The 22,304-nt window shown below is 47.2% G+C and overlaps 1 protein-coding gene across 1 annotated transcript in view; it reads left to right on the plus strand.

Moving 5' to 3' along the window:
* Nucleotides 1-18,346, plus strand: part of VGLL1 (vestigial like family member 1) — a 19,815-nt gene extending 1,469 nt beyond the window's left edge. Inside the window, exons 2-4 of the mRNA XM_007100263.4 lie at nucleotides 9,664-10,083; nucleotides 11,611-11,670; nucleotides 17,197-18,346. Of these exons, the coding sequence (XP_007100325.2) occupies nucleotides 9,664-10,083; nucleotides 11,611-11,670; nucleotides 17,197-17,240 (524 nt within the window). The 3' untranslated portion in view covers nucleotides 17,241-18,346. The remainder of the gene's footprint in view (nucleotides 1-9,663; nucleotides 10,084-11,610; nucleotides 11,671-17,196) is intronic.
* The last annotated feature ends 3,958 nt before the right edge of the window (nucleotides 18,347-22,304 follow it).

The raw sequence follows: 22,304 nt of genomic DNA on the forward strand, positions 1-22,304 counted from the left end.
CCTGCCGGTGCAGGGGACGCGGGTTCGCGCCCCGGTCCGGGAGGATCCCGCGTGCCGCGGGGCGGCTGGGCCCGTGAGCCGTGGCCGCTGGGCCTGCGCGTCCGGAGCCCGTGCTCCGCAGCGGGAGGGGCCACGACAGTGAGAGCCCCGCGTACCGCAAAAAAATTAAAAAACAAACAAACAAACAACAAAACAAAAAACCCCAGGCTCTTCATGCCTAGACAAGTCTGCCCACTTTGGGTATTTGACTCTGGGTTAGTTCTGAACGCTTTGGCTTGGATATATTGCAACCCCTTCTCTGTCAGCACCAGCAGTTCATAGTCCCTCACTTTTTCTATCCTGCTCGCCTTGTAAACCCAACCTGAGATAAAACCAACTCTTGGCTTATTGTCACATTTCTTTGCTTCGTTTTGCAGCAAGACTCATAACTGGTGTCCATGGACTGTCCGTCCTCTTCCTCTCCTCTCCTGCTCTCGTGAATCTACTCCACTCTGTTTTTCATCCTCATCTCTCCTTGAAACCACTCTTATCCAGGCTAGCCAGGGACCTCCACTTTCCAAAGCCAAATGTTCCTTCTCTGTCCTCATCTTAGCTGAGCCATCAGCAGCGTTTGCTGCAGTCGATTGCTCTCTCCTGCTGCACATACCTCCTTCACTTGGATTCCATAATGTCACACCCTCATGCTTTTCCTCCTGGCTTCCTGGTTACCCTCCATCTCAGTCTCCTTTGCTGGACGTCCCCTCCTCTTCAGCGCTTCAACTCCTAAACATTTGAGGGCCCCAGAACTCTGATCTCAGACAATTTCTCTCTCTACACTCACTCCCTAGGGGATCTCTTCCAGTCTCTTGGTGTTAAATACCATCTATATAAATACCGTCTATGTGCTGATCAATCCCAAATGCGTATCTCTAGCCCAGACTGGATTTCAGATCTATCTACACAGCCCTCTCTACTTGATACCTTCACTTCACGTGCTAATAGGAATCTCAAACCAAACAGATCCCAAGCTGAACTCATAGTCTCCCCGTCACCCTGCTCCGTCCAAAAGTGGCAGCTGCATCCTTCCAACTAATTGGAGTCATATTTAACTGCTCTCTATCTCATATCCCACATCCAATCCTTCGAACAATTCTGTAAGTTCTACCTTCAAAATATATCCGAGCTCCGACCACGTGTCCTCACCTCCACTGCTGTCCCCTTGGTCTGCGAAACCGTCTCCACGCCCCGCCCCGGAATTTTGCAACAGCCTCCTCAGCGGTCTCCCTGCTGCTGCCCTTGCCCCGCTTCAGTCTATACCGTTAAACTGAAAGTCGTACCGTATGACTTTTCTGTTTGAAATCCTCCAGTAGCTTCTCATCTCACTTGGAATCAAATCCAAGGTCTTTAATGGGGACCTCCCTGGCCCGGGCCCCTGTCATCTTTCTGCTGTCATATCTTACCACTTCCCACCTCCCTCACTCCAGTGTAGCCTCCTTTCTCTTTGCAGAACGTGACAAGTGCAGCCCTGCCTCAGGCCCTTTGCACTTCCTCTCCCCTCTTCCTGAAATGCTCTTTCCCCAGATAACTGCATGACTTCCCCTTTCTTCATTCAAGTCTCCATTGCAATGTCATCTTTTCAGACTGGCCTTCCCTGAACAATCTATTTAAAAAATAGAAGTCCCCACCCTGTCACTCTCTGTCTTACCCTGTTTTATTTCTCTTAGCATTTGTCACCATGTGGCATATTATATATTTATGTGTTTCTTAGCTCTTCCTACCCCCTAGACTCTGAATTCTGTGGCAGCAGGGACTCAATCTGTTAACTGATGTTTTCCAAGTACCCAGCCTAATGTCTGACACATGGAAGGTGCTCAATAAATATTTCGTGGATGAATGAAATTGTGATTTTTAGAGCTCTTTTTTAAAAAAAAAATAATAAATTTATTTATTTACTTATGGCTGCATCAGGTCTTCGTTGCGGTGCGCGGGCTTCTCATGGCGGTGGCTTCTCTTGTTGTGGAGCACGGGCTGTAGGTGCGTGGGCTTCAGTAGTTGTGGCACATGGGCTCAATAGCTGTGGCACGCAGGCTTGGCTGCTCTGCGGCATGTGGGATCTTCCCGGACCAGGGCTCGAACCCGTGTCCCCTGCATCGGCAGGCCAATTCTTAACCACTGCGCCACCAGGGAAGCCCCCTGAAATTGTGACTTGGATCACAAGGTGTTGATTCTGTCAGTGATGGAGTCACTGCAGAGAGAGATTCATATGGTGTATGGCTTTAGAACCAGGCAGCCTGAGGCGGGGCCTGCTTCACCGTTGATTAGCCGTGTGACCTCAGGGCACAGCACTTCATCTTTCTGGGCCTCCGTTCCCTCATCTGTAAAACTGAGTATTATTGAACTAGAGGAGGAATCAATGAGATAACGCATGTCAAGGGGCACGTAGTAAATGCCATGTAGGTGGTAGTTACTTCTGCGGTGGTGGTGTGAAGGCTTGACGCGTGTTTTTGACTGGCTGCAGTGGGTGCGAGGGCCCACCTTCAAAACATCAGGATCAAAGCAGCAGGCCCCTCCCGCCAGCCCCCAAGTTGCCCAGGTGCTTCTGCTGGGCGGCTGCTGCCCTGTTTCTTCTGCCTTCTGACTTCACTCTGTATTCTGTGAAGCCCCTGCCCTCCAAGAGAACTTGGACATGGCCTTGTATCTTGCCCAAGCCAGCCTTCCCAGGCCAAACAGAGAGGCGGCTTTCTTCTCCACCTACCTTCTGGGTGGTTGCATCTTCCGCGTGAGAGTCTCACAGATCCCGGGACTGAGGATGTGTCTCCCTCGCAGCGCGTGGTAGGGGCTAGGCCGATGTTCGTTCGTCCGGCTGCTTGAACAAATGAAGGAGAAAGCCCGTATTCCTCAAGGCCCTCTCTTATCGGAGTCAGGAGTCAAGTTTCTCATAAGCTCTGCTGCCTCTGGGGAGGGTCCCCGGAAAGAAGGCGGGTCCCCAGTTCTTCTCACTGGAAGTGTTACATGAGATGCACGTAGCTTCGAAAATAGTGGGAAATCCATAAAGTGGTCCTTCATTACTGACCCTTAGCATCCTCTCAGCCTCTGCAGGCCAGCCCCAGGCTGCCTGGCCCTAGGGAGGCCCCAGCTAAGCCACACGGAGAACAGGCTTCCATTCATGGGCTCCCATGGCGGGCTCACCCACATTCTCAGGGTGCTCTGTCAGGCCAAATACGCAAAGCCCAAACACTGAGGCCTGTGTGGCTAGGAAATGCCGTTGAGTTTCCTGGCTGCTTTTCTCAAATCAAAGCTATTTTTTTATTTACTTAGGTATAATTTGTACTGGCCCTACTTGTAGAAAAGAAAACACAAGCTGAAAGTATCTTTGAATTCTCTCCCTTTCTAGAAGGACGTTGGGGATTTCTGAGTAGGTAACTCAAGAAGCTTCAGAAGTTACTATTTCTGGGGTCACGGTTCTGGTACACTACCACCCAGTATTCTTCCTGTCCCAGCCTCGAGCCCAGCCCTAGGCCTGGCAACATGCTCAAGGGCTGCTGAGAAGAACGTATACGTCCAACCTGAGCCCTCAGAGGTCTTTTATAGTCAGTCTCCTTCTCTTGCCCCCTCCAGAATCCAGTCGGGGTGGGGAAGAAACGCTGGGTTTCTTCCTTCCTTCCTTCCTTCCTTTCTTTCTTTTTTACTAAAAAAAATTTTTTTTTAATTGAAGTATAGTTGATTTACAATGTTGTATTAGTTTGAGGTGTACAGCAAAGTGATTCAGTTATACATATGTATGGATCTATTCTTTTTCAGATTCTTTTCCCTTATAGATTCTTACAAGATATTGAATATAGTTCATAGAGTTCCCTGTACGACACAGTGGGACTTTGTTGTTTATCTGTTTTATATGTGGAAGTGTGTATCTGTAAACCCCAAACTCCTAATTTGTCCCTCCCTCCCCTTTCCCCTTTGGTAACCATAAGTTTGTTTTCTGTGTCTGTGCGTCTCTTTCTGTTTTGTAAATAAGTTCATTTGTATCATTTTTTAGATTCTACATATAAGTGATATCATATGATATTTGTCTTTCTCTGTCTGACTTCACTTAGTAGGATAATCTGTAGGTCCATCCATGTTGCTGCAAAAGGCATTTCGTTCTTTTTTATGGCTGAGTAAGATTCCATTTGTGTGTGTGTGTGTGTGTATCTCCTTTAGCCATTCCTCTGTCTATGCACGTTTAGGTTGCTTCCATGTCTTGGGCTTCTGGTTTAGTGTGAATATCTATATGAGGTCTAGTCATGCTAGTTGTTTATGGCCCCTGTGAACCCTGATGACTTCGTGTCTTCCTTTCCAACGAGGGAGAGGACTCTGCACTAACTCACGGGGAGCCACGCTGGGTGCCAGGTGCTGTGCCTTAACTGCATTCACTTCAGTCCCTAAAATCCACTACAATTGATAAGGGTCAAAGCTGGGCAAACAGAATCTATGGTGTTAGGAGACAGGAGAGGGGTTACATTTGGAGGGGTTTGGTGATGGGAAAGGGGGCTGAGGAAGGCTTCTGGAGTGACCGTCATATTCTGTTCCTTGATCTGGGTGCTCATCACCCAGTTTGTGAAAAAATTCTCCCCCCAGCTGCACGCTTATACTTGTGCGTTTTCCTACACGCGTGCTGTACTTCACAAAACCGCTTTACAATGGGTATTAATATCCTCACTTTACAGAGGAGGAAACTGCAGCCCAGAGAGGGTAAGTGATGGGATGGGTCACACAGCCCAGTGAGTGATAGAGATTGAAGCCCAGGTCAGTCAGACTCCAGAATCAGTCTCTTGACTATTCCACTGTGTTGCCTTTTGTAGACCCTGACGACACCCCAGACAGAGAGTTAATGCCTAGTAGGACTCTCACTAATAATGTTTATAATGACTAATATTTATTGAGCACTTCCTGTGTGCCAGACCCTTTGCTAGGGGCTGTCACGTGAATTATCTTACTGAATCTTCAGACCAACCTATTGGTTAATTCTCACCATGCCCATTTTCCTGGTAAGGCAACTGAGGCTCAGAGAGGCAAATGACTTATCCAAGATTCCACAGCTAGTAAGGGGCAGCTGTTCACAACCAGATCATTTGATTCTAGATACTGAGCTCTTAGCCACTTTCAAAATACTAGTACACTTTCTATGTTTAATCTCCTATTTTCAGTTGGGAAAGGGAACCTGGATAATCAGCAAAAGACTCGGTAACCCAGGCAGGAGGCTGTGAAGGAGGGGGTGGGACTGAATAGGACCCCCCCCACCCCGAACTGGGTGCCCTGGAACAGGACTGTCCTCCACAAGCTGTCTCTCTGCCTCTGGTGTTATTTCAACCATCGGCTAATACAAAGAATAGCCTCTGTTTCTGGGATGAATGAATCAGAGACAAGTGCCACCAGCCAAGATGGCAGAGAGGGGAGAGTCAGTGTGTGCTCATCGGGCAGGTCAGAGTTGGGACCTTCGTGGGGCGAGATATGTGTGTGTGTTCAGAGGGATCTCGGCTTCAACTTGATCAGAAAGCAGCATTTATATTAAAGGTGGAGACAGGGGAGAAAGAAGGAAGAAAAGATGGGTGGAAGGTAATCAGGCAATTATTTCACAGCTGTGACAGGTTCACTGAGTCAAGTGGGTTCATAAGTTTTTACTTAACTAAATTTTTCTAATCACAAAAATAATGCGTCAAGTTTTGAAACTTTAGAAAACACATGCTAAGTTTTACAACCTAACATCATTTGGCACAGCATGGCTTGTAACTTGGTTTTTTAACCGACAATAAGCCGTATGTATCTTTATTGCCATTACATGTTCTACTACAACATCATTTTATGGCTCCTGAGTATCCTTTTTATAGATGTACCAAATCTATTAAAATTTTCAGACAGATTGTTGCCAGTCTTTCACTATATGTAAATATCACATTGAATATCCTTGTAGCTCAATTTTTGCAGGCATCATTGCTTATATTCTTAAAATAAATTGCTGTTAAGTAGAATGACTGCATCAGAGTCCACTCAAATTTTAGGGTTTCGATAGCTACTGACAAATTGCTCCCAGAAGTGTTATGCCCATCTTCCTCCCCCCTCCCCCACCATCCAGCCACGGGAGTGTGTGAAAGCGCAGGCTCGCTGCATTCTTGCAATTATGGGAGACAGAACCAGTGAATGAAGTATGAGTCTGAGAATCAGCCAGCTCTATACCTGCTAGCTATGTGTGGCCTTAGGCGAGTTAGTTTAACCACTATTTTCTCATCTGGGTTCCCGTGAAGCTCACGGGAGATGCATCCAGAATGCTAGACAAAGAGCCTGGCCCATAGTAAGTGCTCAATAAACAAAAGCTCTTCTAGATTTACAGTTGTTTCTGCCCACCTCTGATGGATTATTTCTGGGAATGTACGCACCAAGCCAAGGCTTCTGAAATCTCTCTCATAGCCGATACCTACTCCATCCTCGTCAGCCCTGAAGCGCTGCGGCTGCCACTGCTTCCCAGGCGCCTTGGCTCTGTCCTTTCCTGCTCTCCCTTCTGTGGTGACTGAGGGCAAGGAGGCTCCTCGGGCCTCGTGCATTACCATTTTGCTTTTTCCTGGTTGATTCTGTGGAGTGTTGCAGACCAGGAGAGAAACCTGTGAATGTGAGCCTACACTGCGTTTCTAAACCCAAATAATACTAATAGTAAACACAGCAACAGCTCTCACTGCTTGAGTGCCTACTAGGTCCCGGGCACCGTGCCAAACGCCTTACATGGATTGTCCCCTTCCATCTCCCAACGGCCCCAGGAGGCTCCGAGACGGGAGGGGACATGCTCAGTGTCACACATATAGGAGGTGGAATCACAGGTTAGGCTTATGCCACGGAGCGGTAAGCAGGGCATAGTCACAGAGTAGCAGGCTAACACCCTGGACATTGGCAGTGCAGGGAGAGCCTCTCTGAGGGGGTGACATTGAAGTTGGTGTGTCCAGAAACCAGTCTGGAACAGGGAGACGGGACCACCATGCAAGGATAGAGTGGAGGGAGGGTCCTCTGGGGTGGAAGCAAACTCTGATGCCTGGAGGTGCTTTCTAGAAGCTTCGGGGGTTCTCAGCAGTGTCTATGGGTGGCATGGGTGGTGCCTCTGGGTTTGCTTAGGACGCCAGAGAATAGCTCGCTATTTTCACCCTAAAAGGGCAGGGTGGGAAATGGAGACTTGCACCCTCAGAACAGGACCTGCTCTTAGGACCAGAGGCCTCAGGAATGCTAGAGTTGGAGTAGAGGGGATGGAAGCCTTTTGTATTCCTACTGAAAGAAAAATCCAGCCTCCCTGGGAGGGAGGGGGAGGGGCAAAAGAGGAGAAAGGGATTAAGAGGTACACGCTACTAGGTACAAAATAAATAAGTTACAAGGATGCAATATACAGCTCAGGGACTATAGTCGATATTTTATAGTAACTTTGTATGGAGTATAATCTCTAAAAATACACCTGAAACTAAAATAATATTGTAAGCCAGTTACACTTTAATTTTACAAAAAGACTAAAGCCACATCCACTTCAAGACATCACAGGATAGGAGGTGGTTAACATTTCACAACCACTGCCTAGTATCACCTTGAAGGGAAAAAAAAAGAATGAGAAAAATCCAGCCTTCCCTAAGTGTCCCCAAAGAGTTCCTTGCCTGCTCTCCATTCATTAGTGTAGGTTGGGGTTTGAGAAGGCAGCAGAGTCTTCCCTGGGGCTCCCTCTGGTCTCCCAAGTAACTAAGAGGGGGATCTTGGGTGAGGAAGCGTCACCAGGGCCACTTCTAGCCGTGGCAACCGGGAGCCACTCCAGCGGTGCCCAGGATAGATGGCCGTGGTTGCTGGAAGCTGTTTGCCCAAGCAGCTTGGGAAAGAGGCCCGCCAAAATCTAGGGTCTCTGCTCCACGGGACACCGCACCCAAGCCTGCTCTGGCCAGGTGCTTTCCCCAGGCCACCCAAGGCCCACCATTGGGCTGCTGTGAATTCAGGATTGGGGCACATACTCCCAGCCAAACTGTGCTCTGGTGCCCTTGGCCAGAGGCACGCCACCCACTCCCCTTAACGTTTCACTCAGAGAATTCTGGAAGGGAAGCAGTTTTTTAAAATATTCAAAACATGCTGGGGCCTTGCCTTCCACTTTTCAAGCATTCAAAACCTAGGTCCTATGTATGAGATCTGTAAAGCCAGTTCAGATGGAAACTGCCCAGTTATCGTCAGAGGCTACACATTGTTTCTCATCTGTGCTTAGGACATGCTGTACCCTCATTCGATATGAAGCACAAACAGTGATTAGCCTAAGTCAGCTTAATCACTCTGTTTGTGCTACACAGCGCCCTGAATTGCCACTAGCCCGCAGATATCAGTTTTCAAAAGTAACATCCATCCCCAGGAACAAATCTTCATATGTTTCCTTGTCCTTGGCTTCATTAAAAGTAGCTACCCATCGCCCATCTCTCGTGAACGATGGGAAAAGTTGGGCAGAGCATCTGTGTCATGTAGGTTAGGGCTTGTTTTGCTGCGGTGGTGGATGGGACACTCCAGTATCACTGGGAGAGGCGCAGGAGGACGGGAAGGGGGCCAGACAGCCACGCCCACGCGCCCCCCTCATTATCTTGGATAGACGAGAACCTCCAGGCTTTAAGCACCATCTGCCAGAGTTCGCTCTCCCCCTCCTCCCCTCCTGCCGGAGTGGGTGTTGAGAATGGGGAAAACATCCGTCCATGTCATGGGCTGCCCGAGACTCTTCGAGAGCTCTGATTCAGCAGCTGTTAGAGGCACAATTTGAACAGTGTCTCTGAGACCAGAGGAGACTCCATCCCCACTAGCTTGTCCACAAGAACTTTGCAAGAAGAAACTGAGTCGCTGCTTGACCTTGAGCATTTTGCTTTCGCAGGAAGAGGTTCAAGCAACCACTTCCCTACCCATCACTGACCCCTCCAGCTCAGATCCCTGCTTGGCTAATCTGCTTGGCTGACTTGGTCCAGTCTCTTAACACCCCCATGCCCCAGACCCCTCTTGAAAATGGGGTTTCAACCCCTAGAGTTGTGTGACGCAAGCAAGCGTTAAACCCTGTGTAAAGTTCTGTGGAGTCCTCCTGTTCTGTGTATTCCAAACACCAGCTATAAAATAAAGCCAAACAACGGCAACAAACAAACACCAATCACCTTTAACCAGCAATTCTACTTCTAGAAAAGTTTCCTCGAGGGGCTAGTTGGACAAGGGTACAAAGATGTATATATGAGGATGCTCATCCCAGTGTTGTTGTTAATATAATCGAAAAGATGGAGTAAGTGAGCTGCCCAAGTACCACGTCTGTTAGTCATGTTACTGCCTTATGATGGGATACCTGCAGCCATTTTAAAAGCTGGTGTTGGCTCTATTCTTTGCTATGGGAGGATGTTTGCGATATTTTAATAATGCAAAAGCAACCTTAAAAACAATATGTGATGTGATAACAATGCATACCTGAATAGAAACAAATCTTAGAAGTACACCTAAAGGTAGACAATGGCAGTCTCTGGATACTATGCTTAGAGTGATTTTTTTTTTTTTTTTTTTTTTTTTACGTTTTCTACATTTTTTCTCACATTAAAAAATAGTATGTATTAACCAGAAATAAATTAAGCTAATTCCATTTTGAAAACAATACATAAACCTGTCTTCTAAATCTTTCCTTCCCAGATAGTGACATGCCTCCAAATCAGTGGCGTTTCTCTTCTCAGTGGACAAAGCCACAGCCGGAAGTATCTTTTGCAAATGGTGCCGCCAGCTACAGCTTCAGTGGATCCGGTCCCGTGGCTATGGATCAGTATCCAGTGTCCCTGACCGGGAGCCCTTACATTCAGCCTGGCGAGCTGAGGCATTTCTCCTCCCTCGCCAGCTCCAGCTTCCCAGAGCCTGGCTACCCTTACGCCTTTTCCGCTGGGCACTGGGTTCCAGAGCCCCAGCCTGATGGGAAGTATGAGCCCCTCCTAAGTCTCCTGCAGCCAGAGAGATGCCTAACCCATCCGCAGGAATCTGCCTCGTGGGAGGATGGCCACTCTGCCCAGACGGCCAGAAGCATGGGATGGCTCTTCAACCTGCCTTCCGGCTCAGCCCACTGTAAGGAAATGCCTCCACGGACGTGGAGGATTGCCTCCGATTGGTTGCGGTTGAGAGTGCGTTGGCGTGAGATGGGATGGGAAGACCAATTGCTGCCACTCCAGCTTATGGGGACAGAATGTTTTGCTTAAGTTCCATCTGTCTTCACTAGGCTGCGTCGATAGTCACCGTTTGGCGACTAAAGGGTTGCATAGATAGCCAGCCAGGTGCACCTGGCTCAGAGTATTCACCCTGGTCTGCTGCCTTGGACTTACCCTAGAAAAATGGGCTGCTGCCTAAAATCTTAGGGTCCTGCATTCACCTCACTGTGAACTGCCAAATAATCCATTTGTAAGACAGAACTCAGGGATATACCTACAGGCTCAGACGTCTGTCCTCCGAACAGGTTGGCAACTGGCAGTAATGCCAGGCTCCTAGGCAAGAACAAGGGCCATCTATACCATCCACCTGCTCCACACATTAAAATTCAGAGTGACCGGAGGCAGCCCCCTTGCCGCCTGGAGAGCGTCACGGTGCCTGACCCACACCCCTCCACAAACGAAAGCGTCCTTAAGGCTCATTCTCCATTTCATTTACTCACTCACCCGACAGATATTTAATCCTCTGGCTTTCTGTACCCTGGATGAATTTTCTTTTAGAGCTCCCTGGTCCATACGTATCTGGTTCTAGTGTTCCACGCCTGAAAGAAATTGCTAGAAGCTGCTTTTGCTTCCGAACTAAGTATCTGTATTATACAAAGGGCCTGTTCAGCCTAGCCCTACCCAGGTCAGATGCTGTGCTCCATCCTAATGTCGAAAACCAATTTCCCATTAAAATACCACTCCATCGTTCCCAGAGTTTGATTAGGAATGTACCTCAAGCGTAAGTCATAAGAATGTCATGCTTGGGAAATCTATGAGAATTCCCACCCTAGTGCTCTTTTTCAAAAATCTGCTCCTGCTGGATTCAGAGGGACAGATGAGGCCAACTGTGTATATACGCTTGTGTACACACACAGCAGAGCCCTGTCTCAACAGATGGTTAGAACACAGATGGCTCAAATCGTCACCTCCCAAACATAACAAGCCCGTGCAGTTCAAATCCAATTCAGCAAAGATTTAGTGAGCATCTACTATATGCCAGGCTCATCATGGCAAAGCCACCATGCAGGCATTATCCAGTTCCCGAAAGTTCTACACACATTCTCAAACAAATGTTGATCGCTAAAGTCTCGACTGCTACCGACTCTTCAGACTCTCCTACTAATGCAGGTATCTGTCGGATTAATTGGTGACCGATGGTCCAGGATCTGTTGAGGAAGTCAGTGACCCTTGATCAGAAACACTGCCTGTAAGATGGGAACAAAACCCAAACGGCCTTCAAAACAGAAGCTTCTCTGCTTCTGTAGCAACTGATAAAATGTCAGGTGTCTATAAATTGACGACCAGGCGATTTGGGGTTCCCGGGGGGGGGGTGGGCGGGGGGCTACCGGGCACTTTCTAACCCGGTCCCTGATTTCATTCCCAATCATGTTTTCTTCTTTCCTAGTTAAGAAAATCTATTTCCCCCCTGAGGGTGGACTTGCCAGCGCCAGCCTTGCAGTTGAAAGTAAGTATCTACTTCTGCCTTTGATAGCATGTCTCCGTATCCTGAGAACAAGCTTGTAGCATAAAAACCAGCATCTCCAGCAATTGAAATGACCCCCATTTCTATTTAGTATTTTCATCCCTGGAATAGGTTTCATTTTGGTCTCAAAGAGCCCGTGCTCTTGGTATCTTGTAAAATGTTTTGCCCATTTTCTTAATTTGGCTATAAAAGCAACTCTATTGAGTTCTTTGAGCTGGATTTCAGTGAGATAACCAAGGTGACGCAGGAACATGAACAAATTCATGAGGGCTAGCCTGCTCTTTCCCAGATGTTCAGTTTTCAGCCTAGAACATAGGGCCACCCCGGGACTCTGCAGTCAGAGGAAATGCCACCTGATACCAAAGGCTAGGAGTCTGGGCCCACGCTCAATTTGAAAGTGATGTCAGTAAGAGCTGCCAAATGAGGACAATCTCAGGGGCTGACATGAGGATTTTCAGGGCCTGGCGTCGGATCCAGCTTCATTACTTACTAGCTTTAGGAACTTAGCCACGTTTCTTCACCTGTCCATACCTCAGTGGCTTCATTTATAAAATGAGGATTAAAATAATGCCCACCTCATCAGGTTTCTGTGAGGATTAATTGAAATAATGTACGCAAATGCTTAGAATTTACATTCTAATGGAAATTAGCTCCAGTGCGCCGGGCACAACACAAGCAGCAAAAAGTGCCTTTTGGGAGGGCCTCCTGTGTGCCTTCAGCTGTTCTCGTGCTGTGTGTTTGAGAGGCATCAAGGGAAGAGCCGCCACCACGGCCCCAGATCTCAGGCACTTTACAGTTTGGTGTGGAGTGGGGGTGAGCACGGTATATAGGCCTCCCTAGGATGTCCGGTCCTTGAGGGCCGAAGCTTTGAGGGGTGAACCGCCCCATCCTTAGCACCTGCGGCAGTGCCTGGCGCAGAGGTCAGTACCTATGTGTCAAATGAACGAGTGCACAGATGCTGGAAACAATAAAAGAACATCGAAAAAGGAAATGGTAAAAATCTATCTGCCGATAGGGTACAAATTAATTTTGTTTGACACCATTTTGTAAAACAGAGAAACGAACAAGCCGCAAATCACCCTCAGGGAGGAATTGGCGGTTCCCAAGCGAGGAGGTAGATTTAAGGTAGCATGGCTTTGTCAGGCTTCGTGGAAGTCTCTGCCTGAGGGGATGAGCTCTGCTGGCCTTCCAATGAACGATATCAGGGTTATCAAGTCTCCTGAGTACTTGTTAAGAGTTCATACCTTTAAAAATTGTAAGCCTTAGAATTCCTAAAAACTTGATGATTTCAGCAACACCACGTGTGGGTGATGGCTGTGAGCCGGATCCCACACACCCCATCCTGTTCAGTCCCCACAACGACCCTGTATGCGTGTATGAGGACATCCTAGGTGCCTTATACAAGAGGTATCCAGTAAATAGGGATTGACCGAGTGAATGAAGGAAGGAATATGCCCATTTTATAGAGGAGGGGACTGAGTCTCAAACAGGTGAAAGGCCTTACTCGCCCTAAGATCGCACAGCAGCAAGCAGCAGAGGTACCATCTCTCTGCTCTTGCAGTGTCCTACAATCATCAACATCGACAATTACACTAAACATAAATCATCAAAACAATTCCAACTTAAGTGTACACCAGTGAAGATTAGCAAACTGGTACGGTTGTTTCACTGTATATGGGCTCGCTGTCCATCTGCGGCCAGGACACTATCCTGGAATAGGAGGAGTGGGTGCAGAAGGCTTGGAAAGCATGCAAAGGAGCAGTATTTCGTTGAGAAAGGGCCAAGGGGATGAGCCTTCCATGTGGAGAGTAGTTGACAGGAGGTGGGGAATGGGTACCTGGCTATGCCAATGGCCCCCATCCCCGTTGGCTAGTCTTCACCTGTGGCTTTGGGCGGAGGATGCAGCAGGGCGTGGGGATGGGGAAGGGGGGTGACTCCCTAGGTGGATAAAAGGACCAGGAAACCCCTTCAAAGCCCATGCTCTTAAGAGAGCACACTGCCACTTTCCCCATCTTGCCTGATGCTGAGAACCACAGGGGAGCTCGTGAAATGCCCAGATCCTGTGCCATCACTTCCCGGTTGGTAGCTTTGGCATGGGACTCGGTCGCCTGTTTATATGTTTGAGTCTTCATATATTTTATATTAACCTGATTTGGGGGGGGGATCTTAGTTCCCCAACCAGGGATTAAACCCAGGCCCTGGCAGTGAAAGCGCTGAGTCCTAACCACTGGACCACGAGGGAATTCCCGTATATTAACCTGATTTTGAAGTGAGCTGGATGAACCATTCAGGAAGGATTTTGGTAGTTCTGAAAGATTTCCTCTGTGAGACCCCAGATAAATATTTGTCAAGGGAAGGAAGGAAGGCCGAGTCCCCTCCTTCCCCTCCAATATGGCCTAGTCCCCTCATGCAGGTGTCCCACACCCATGAGGCAGAGACCTTGTGGAGAGAAAAGCGATCTGCTGGAAGGGTAGTTAGTTGGAGAGACCTTTCTGGAGGGGACTCCCCCAAACTGTGGTGCCGAAAGTTTTAGTGAATTTGATTTTTTTTTAATCTGTAGAAATAGACACTGATTCACTGTACATTTCTTCAGTTTTTACAGGTAATAATAATATTGACATTGCTATTTGCCAGACACGGTGCTCTTTTATTTACATATATAAATCTAATAGTGTACAAAACCGTCTTGGTCCCTGCTCTCCAGAGTTAATAGTCTAGTGGGGAAGGTAGACTCCACCAAAAAAACAATAAAGAAGACAAAACAAAATATTTGCAAGTTATGGTAAGTATGAAGGAAGCATAAGTGTTGAAACAGAGAAAGATGGAGGCCAACTTTGGATAAAGTGGTCAAGGGAGGCTTCTTGTGTGGAAGTGACGGGCAAGCAGGGACCCGAACGAAGTGAGGGATGGAGTGAGCTTTAGGAAGAGCTGGGGTGGAGATGGAGGGAGCTGCCCTGCCCAGGCCCAGAAGCGAGTGAGGAATGGGCCAGAGCGCAGCCTGGAGAGGTCGACTGGGGCCGGGTGACACAGGGCCTTCTGGGTCATGGTGGGAGGTTAGATTTTCTCTTCTAAGTGACTCAGTGAGCCATGGAAGGGTTTGAAGTGTGAGCCAATTTGCATTTATTTATTTTAAGTATTTTTTTTAAATTTTTTTTTTTTTTTTTTTTTTGGCTGCACTGGGTCTTCGTTGCCGCACAGGGGCTTTCTCTAGTTGCGGCGAGCGGGGGCTACTCTTCGTCGCGGTGCGCGGGTTTCTCATTGCGGTGGCTTCTCTTGTTGCGGAGCACGGGCTCTAGGCGCGCAGGCTTCAGTAGTTGTGGCTCGTGGGCTCTAGAGTGCAGGCTCAGTAGTTGTGGCTCGCGGGCTAGTTGGTCCGAGGCATGTGGGATCTTCCCGGACCAGGGCTCGAACCCATGTCCCCTGCATTGGCAGGCGGATTCTTAACCACTGTGCCACCAGGAAAGCCCCCAATTTACACTTAATAAGGCCACAGAAGCCTGCTGTGGAGAGGATTGACTGGAGAAAAGGATGGGAACAAAGAGACCAGCTAGGAGGCCGGAAGCATAGGATGGTAGCCTGGATCAGATGGCAGCAGTGGAGGCCAAATGAAGTTAATGTATTTGAGATCTATTTGGGGGCTTTAGCTCTTCGGTTTCCTGCTTGAGCAACTGGGTGGATACTGGTACATGTATGGAAATGAGGAAGATTGTAGGAGAACAAAACTCTGACCACTTTCAGTCTGGGTGCCTACAAGACATGCAAGCGGATATCCCTCTTCAACAGTTGTGTATGTAAGTGTGGAGTTCAAGAGGGGAGTCTGGATAAACTTTTGAGATTGTTCAGTATAAAATGACATTGAAAGCCATTGAATGATCACCCAGGCAGAGAAGAGAGAAGGGCAGAGGACAGAGCCAATATTTACAAGTTGAGGACAAGAGGACCCAGAAGGAGAGCCAGGAGCGTGTGGTGTTACAGAAACTCAGAGAGGAGGAAGTTTCCGGAGAGCACGGTCAACTGTGTCAAAGGCTTCCGAGAGATCAAATGAGAGAAGACCAGAGAAATTTCTATTGGATGTGGCACCAAAGATTTTGATAGCCTAGTTAAGAGCAGTTTTCGTTATAGTGTGTGGACGGAAGCCAGGTCAGGTGGGTTGAAGAGGGAATGGGAGATGAGAAAGTGGAGACAGTAAATGCCAGTAGCTTCTCGGAGAGCTTAGCATTGAGGGGGGCGAACAGAAATAAGGTGACAGCTACGGAGCCTAGTGGAGTGGAGTGGGTCTTTTTTTTTAAAAGAAGGCAAATATTAGAGCCTATACAAAGATGAAGAGATGGATGACAGAGGAGGATGAGGATAAATTCATGGTTGAAGTCACTGAGAAGTTTTGAAAGGGACGTGCGGAAGTACTGACATTTGCTAAGAGGAGGGGACCTTCTGCCATTGAAAGCAGACAAAAGAAGGAGAATAAGGACACAGATGCAAGTAGATTTGCAGGCTTGTTGGTGGGGAGTCTGAAATGTACTAAGTAAACGATTTCTCTCTTCTCAATCAACTATGAAGGCTGAGATCGCGAGTTTAAGTGGAAACAGGCCTGGGTGATTTTTGCCAGTGCTGTTGGGTTAGTGTAATGCAGAGAAGGCAAATGGTGAGGCTCATCCAGCGTTGAGATTTTGACGAGTGAGTGCGATGGGTGGGGAAAGAGGAAGAGGAGTTGAGGGTATTTGCAAGCGAGTGATGGTAACAAGGGACCATGGCGTGTAAGCTGCTCAAAGAAGGAAATGGAGGCAGATGGAAGGTGCCGGGTAGTGGAGGTTGATGGATTGGAGGATGAGCTTATATAAAACGTGGTGATAAGACTACGTAAGCCAATGACATTGGGACATGGTTGGAGAGCGGATGTTCGAGATTGAGATGGCAAGGATGCCACCTGTGTAAGGCCATGACAAGGTCTAGCGTGTGACCATGGCAAATGGCTGGCTGAAGTGGCATGAACGAAAGGTCATTAGAAGGTGAGGAGAATGACAAGAACCGTGGAAGTGAGGCAAAATAAGAACCAATAGCTCCCTACACCGCGGGTGCTGTTTTTATCCTCATTCACAGATGGGAACATGCAGCTTTAGGGAGGTTAAGTAACTTGCCCAAAGTCAAGGTAAGTGCCAGAGTCAGTTTCTTCTGTCCTTGGTCTTACCCACCACGCTAAGCTGCTGCATGACCCCACAATAATTCTACTCCCTATAAAGGCACTGCCTCTTTAACAAAATAAGAGCTAATATTTATTGAACATATCTGTGCCACACACTGTTCTAAAGGCTTTACATGTGTTTAACTCATGTAGGAGGTAGGTTATCATTAGTATTCCCATTTACCAGATGAGGAAAGTGGGGCTCAGATAGGCTAGGTAACTTGCCCAAGGTCACACAGCTAGGAGTGGTGAGGTAAGTCAGGATTCAAACCTGGGCTCCTTGGACCCCCAGCTGGCTTCTTCCTCATCTTGCTTATCCTATTTTTCAGAAAGCCAGTCTCCAGAGAGAAGAAAAGATCTGTTCTTTTACTGAACTCCGGTTTAAAGAAGAGAATTCCTTTTTCCAAACCTGCTTATGGTTTTCTACTGGGAATCCAGAGGGTCTAGAGACATCGCCGTCCTTATCTCTTTCTGCCACAAAAGAGCACTGAGTCCAAAGCAAGTTTCTGTTCTCCCTGAAATTCTATACTTTTCCTTGGCACCTATGCCCCCACGTTAGTTTTTTTTCTTTTTTAACTTTTTAAGCATATAAGATGGTTAAAAGAGATGTTCAGTGGTGGGGAGCATAGAGGCTCACACCCCCTGCACCCACTGCCCTCCTACTTAGAATCAGCCGCCTTACCCTCCATCAGCTGGGCCTTCCACATCAAGACTGACGGTGTGGTACCCGATGGGGTGTCCCACTCTTGCAACTGAATAGAGGTTCCAGGAACAGCCTGACACTTTCTAGCCTTAACCAGACTATTTCCATCTTCCCTCTTGCCTCTACAAAAAGCAAAATGGAAATGGAGTGGGCAAGACCCACTGCGAGTGGCTGGAGTCTGAAAGGAAGCTGAAAAGGTCTCAGGCTGGGCCTGATGAATGAGGTAGTCACTTTTCTGTAGCTCTTCCACTGTTAGTGACATCGGGAAAATAGTAACTTTCTTTTCGGCACAGAACCGTTGGGGCCACCAGTGTGGATGCCCACGTGGGTCCAAGACTTGGGAGCAGGACTTCCCTGCAGATTGTTCCAGATGAAATGACAAATTTCTCCAAACTCCTTCATCTCTCCTTCATCTCTCCGACCTGATAGACAGCTCACGGTCCGGTGTGAGCTCGGTACTTAGCCCTGACAAGCACACCCCAGTTGCTCCCGTGTAACAGCTCAAAGGGTGAAGAATCAAATGACATTTTTGGATTATGCTGTTCTTAATTCTAAATTCTTTCACATCCATGATCTCATGCAAACTTCTCAGCAACCCAAGGATTGACATGATTATCTTCACTTAATACATGTGGATACTGAGGCTTAGAGTTGGCCAGTGACCTGCCCAAGGTCACACAGCCAGCGCTGGAACCCGGGTCTGAGCTCAGGGCTCTTTTCTCTCCACCATAATATTTATCAAAGGTTACCATCTGGGTGGTTCTTAGATATTTTGTTCTCCCATCTGCTATGTAAATAAAGACCACAGCTCTTGCACGAGTGAATTGGTAACTTTGGCGGTAATACAGTAATTCTCTTGTCTCAGGCAGTTTTTCCAGTGTGTTACATAGGTTTCCGAGATTTACTAAGAGAAAAAAAACTTAACCAGTACATTTTCTCTCTGAAGTTATTTGCCTTCAAGAGCCGTGTTCTCTTTTAGGTAATGGTTGGGAAAATTCAGGGTGGAGGCTGATTCTAGCACTTAAACAAGTGTGTGTTTATCTTGGCTCGCTGTAGAAAGATTCATCTGTTAGAAGATAACATGCCCATCAGAACTGAACTCAATATGCTATTTAGGGAAAAGATAAATGATTCCAAGAGGGCTGGCATTTTGTGTAGCCTGGGTAATCTGATAATATTTCCCTGCAAATCCCTCAGCCTGGAAGCTCTTTCTTGAATAAAGTTGAAAGCAGTAATCAATTTTCCCACGTTAATAAAGAGGGAAGAAAAGGTCTCCTGCCTCTGAAAGACCCCTGCTCCTCTGAGACAAGTAAATCCCTCCCCAGATCATCTCCTACTTAATCCTAGACTTTGGTTTCTGTCTTTCTAGATCCATCCTTTTTAACTTTCCCACCTCACTTCCAAAAAGGTAACTTGAAAAGCATTTCTTTGGCTCACTTTGGCGTTTTACTCTTGCTAATTACACAAACACACACACACACACACACACACACACACACACACCAGCCCCTGTGTTATCTGTGGGGCTTCATCTACACTCCTAGTTGATAATCTTGTGAGATGCTAGTTGGGGAGGGGGTGGAATTAGCAGATCAATCAAGGTTTGAAACTGGAAAGTCAGGCCCAATAGGGCTACAGCCCATAAACCCCATTCACATTTTTCTCTACAATTTTCAGAAATTGACAAGTGGCCCGATGGACTGACTCACCAGCTGCCAGCCCCTCCCCCAGCCCAAACACTCATTCCTGAACTTTACAGTCTGAAAGAATGGAAATTGTTTCCAAATGTGCTGGAAACTTACATACTTGAATGATACCTGGGCTAAAACAATAAAAGGTGACAATTTCCCTTTTCTGGTAGTAAAGACTATCTTTCAAGAATTCCAAATAAGGATGTTGTTTGCAAAGCCAATTGAGACTTGTGTTGAAGCAGTTTTCCATTCTAAAAATCAGTATCACGTGTAACACTGAAAAGAAAGTCACCTCTCCAGAGATAAAGCTAAGTAATCTTTATATCACATCTTTCTCCCGTATAAACAATAGTTTCTGCCCTTTCCATAACTGTTTCTCTAGCTTGACATAATTGAAAATCATTTTGTAAACCGTCTGTATTTTCAAAGTAATGCAATGGTCCGTATGAATTCCTTTAATAAGATTAGTACGATTTTAAAATAGTATGTTCACTGAATTTTTTAGAGATTAGTGGTGATTATAGAAATGGGCTATAGAATTTTCATACGGATTACAGTTTTATCACTATTTCTTATCAATTTAATTGAGATTAAACTAAGCCTCAGAGATCTTCTCAAAGAGAAGTTTGGTTATTTTTTCCCTTCATTTTAATGATTCAGCATACTTGGAAGCAAGTTTAGTCTATTGATTTACATCAGTTACAGTTAAGTTTTAGGTGAAGACTGACCCTCCACTCATCTTTCAAAATGATCAGCCTTTTCTTAATGTTAACTGCAAACTGGAACTGAGCGTTAGGACACTAGGGTTCCAGTCCTGGCTCTGCCACCAGCTAGCTGTGCCATCTTGAATGACTCACCCCCCCACCCCGCCCAGGTCTCGATTTCTCTATGTAAAATGAGATGATCCCTAAGGACATTTCCAGCTCAGACAGCCTATATTTCGAAATACATGTAGTGGTTATGACAAGACCTATCAACGGTTGCCATAGGAGGGCTCAGAGAAAGGACAGGGTCTGGCCAACTGGAAAACAAGGAAGAATTGGCAGCCATGGGTTTGCCATTCAGCCCCAAGAAGTGCCGTCCGCTGAGTGCCTCCACCTATCAGCACCTTAGGATCTGCTTCAGCCATGCTATCCATGGGCAGCCAATGACTGAGCATGACAGGAGTGTTAGGACCTGGCCGTTACTGCCCAACATGGGACTCCTCTATTGGGCAGTATTTGTTCCAGGGCTCCTGTTGACTTGGCTGAGACGATCAGATCTGCACCCTAGTCTGAGTCTCTTCCTGCTCAATTCTGCTTCCTTCCCTTTTTTAAAAAAAAAAATAAATTTATTTTAGGCTGCGTTGGGTCTTCGTTGCTACGCACAGGCTTTCTCTAGTTGTGGCGAGCGGGGGCTACTCTTCGTTGCGGTGCGCGGGCTTCTCATTGCGGTGGCTTCTCGTTGCGGAGCACGGGCTCTAGGTGCGCGGGCTTCAGCAGTTGTGGCACACGGGCTCAGTAGTGGTGGCGCACGGGCTCTAGAGCACAGGCTCAGTAGTTGTGGAGCTCGGGCTTGGTTGCTCCACGGCATGTGGGATCTCGGACCACGGCTCGAACCCGTGTCCCCTGCATTGGCAGGAGGACCCTTAACCACTGCGCCACCAGGGAAGCCCTGCTTCCTTCCCTTTTTATCTTTTGCAGATGTTTCGCACCAAGCCCCTACATACCTCTCACATCTTTAACTCTTTCTCGGAGCCTGCTTTCTGGACGACCCAGCTGACAATAGGGCAATATTTTAAGAGCAAAGACAAAGAAATCTCAAGACTCGTTGAATAGATGACGATTAGACTTGTCTGACTGGAGTGGAGCCTTTGGGTTGATAAGCAGTTGAAAATCAAGCTGGAAAGGTAGATTGGGGTCATATTAGTGAGGTTGATTGACACTGTCATGTGGACATGGAGTTAAGGTCGGTGCCAGATTGGAGCCCCAGGTCAGCTCCATCTTTGATCAGCTACCTGGACCATCCACCAGGCCAGTGAATGACTGTCTATGTAACAGGAGATGGCTACTTCTGCAGAACGATGTGGTCTATATCAGGGCCTTTCGAGAGCCCCACTGGATGCGTTTTATCACCTGGGGAGCACGGTGAAAAATACTCCTCGGTTCTGCCCTAGACTTACTGAATCAGAGTCTCTGGGGATGAGACACCCCCATTCTCCTACCTTCCACCCATCTCCTCCCCGCCCCACACCCCGCCATTAGTTTTGGGTGTAAACAAGTGTATCCGTTTCCTATTGCTGCTGTAGCAAATTACTACAAATTTAGTGGCTTAAGACAACACTCATTGATTCTCTTACAGTTCTGGAGATCAGAAGTCCTTCTACATGGGTTTCACTGGGCTGAAATCAAGGTGTTTGTGAGGCTGCATTCCTTCTGGAGGCTTTAGGGAAGGATCTGTCTCCTTACCCTTTGCAGTTTCTAGAGGCTGCCCACATTCCTCAGCCCATGGTCTCCTGCCTTCATCTCCAAAGCCAGCAATATTGCATCTCTGATCATTCTTTCATAGTTCCCATCTTCTTCTGACTCTCTTCTTTTGCTTTCCTCTTCCATTTTTAAAGATCCTAGTGACTACACTGGACCCCAGAAAATCAGAATAATCCCCCTGGTTAGCAACCTTCCATCTGCACCCTTAGTTTCCTTTGCCATGTAACATAACATATTCACAGGTTCTGGGGACTAGGACATGGCCATCATTGGGGCTATTATTTTGCCTACTACATCAGGTTTGGAAACCACCGACCTACGTGATATAAATGTTTCTTCCTGAGGCTATATATCTAAGGACCTCTGTTGAGCAAATCTGTGTGACAGAATTGGCAGTTTTCCTTTTAAACGAAATGAGTACTCTCGAAAATATGCATACTCCTTGACCTGGCAACTTCACCTCTAGGAATACGTCCAATGAAAATAATTTGACAAATGCACAAACATTTAAGCACACAGATGTTTAACATTGCGTTGTTTATACTAGTGAAAAATCAGCAACAGCATAAATCTCCAAC

Source organism: Physeter macrocephalus, chromosome 21 (assembly GCF_002837175.3).
Source record: "Physeter macrocephalus isolate SW-GA chromosome 21, ASM283717v5, whole genome shotgun sequence".
Lineage (NCBI taxonomy): Eukaryota > Metazoa > Chordata > Mammalia > Artiodactyla > Physeteridae > Physeter > Physeter macrocephalus.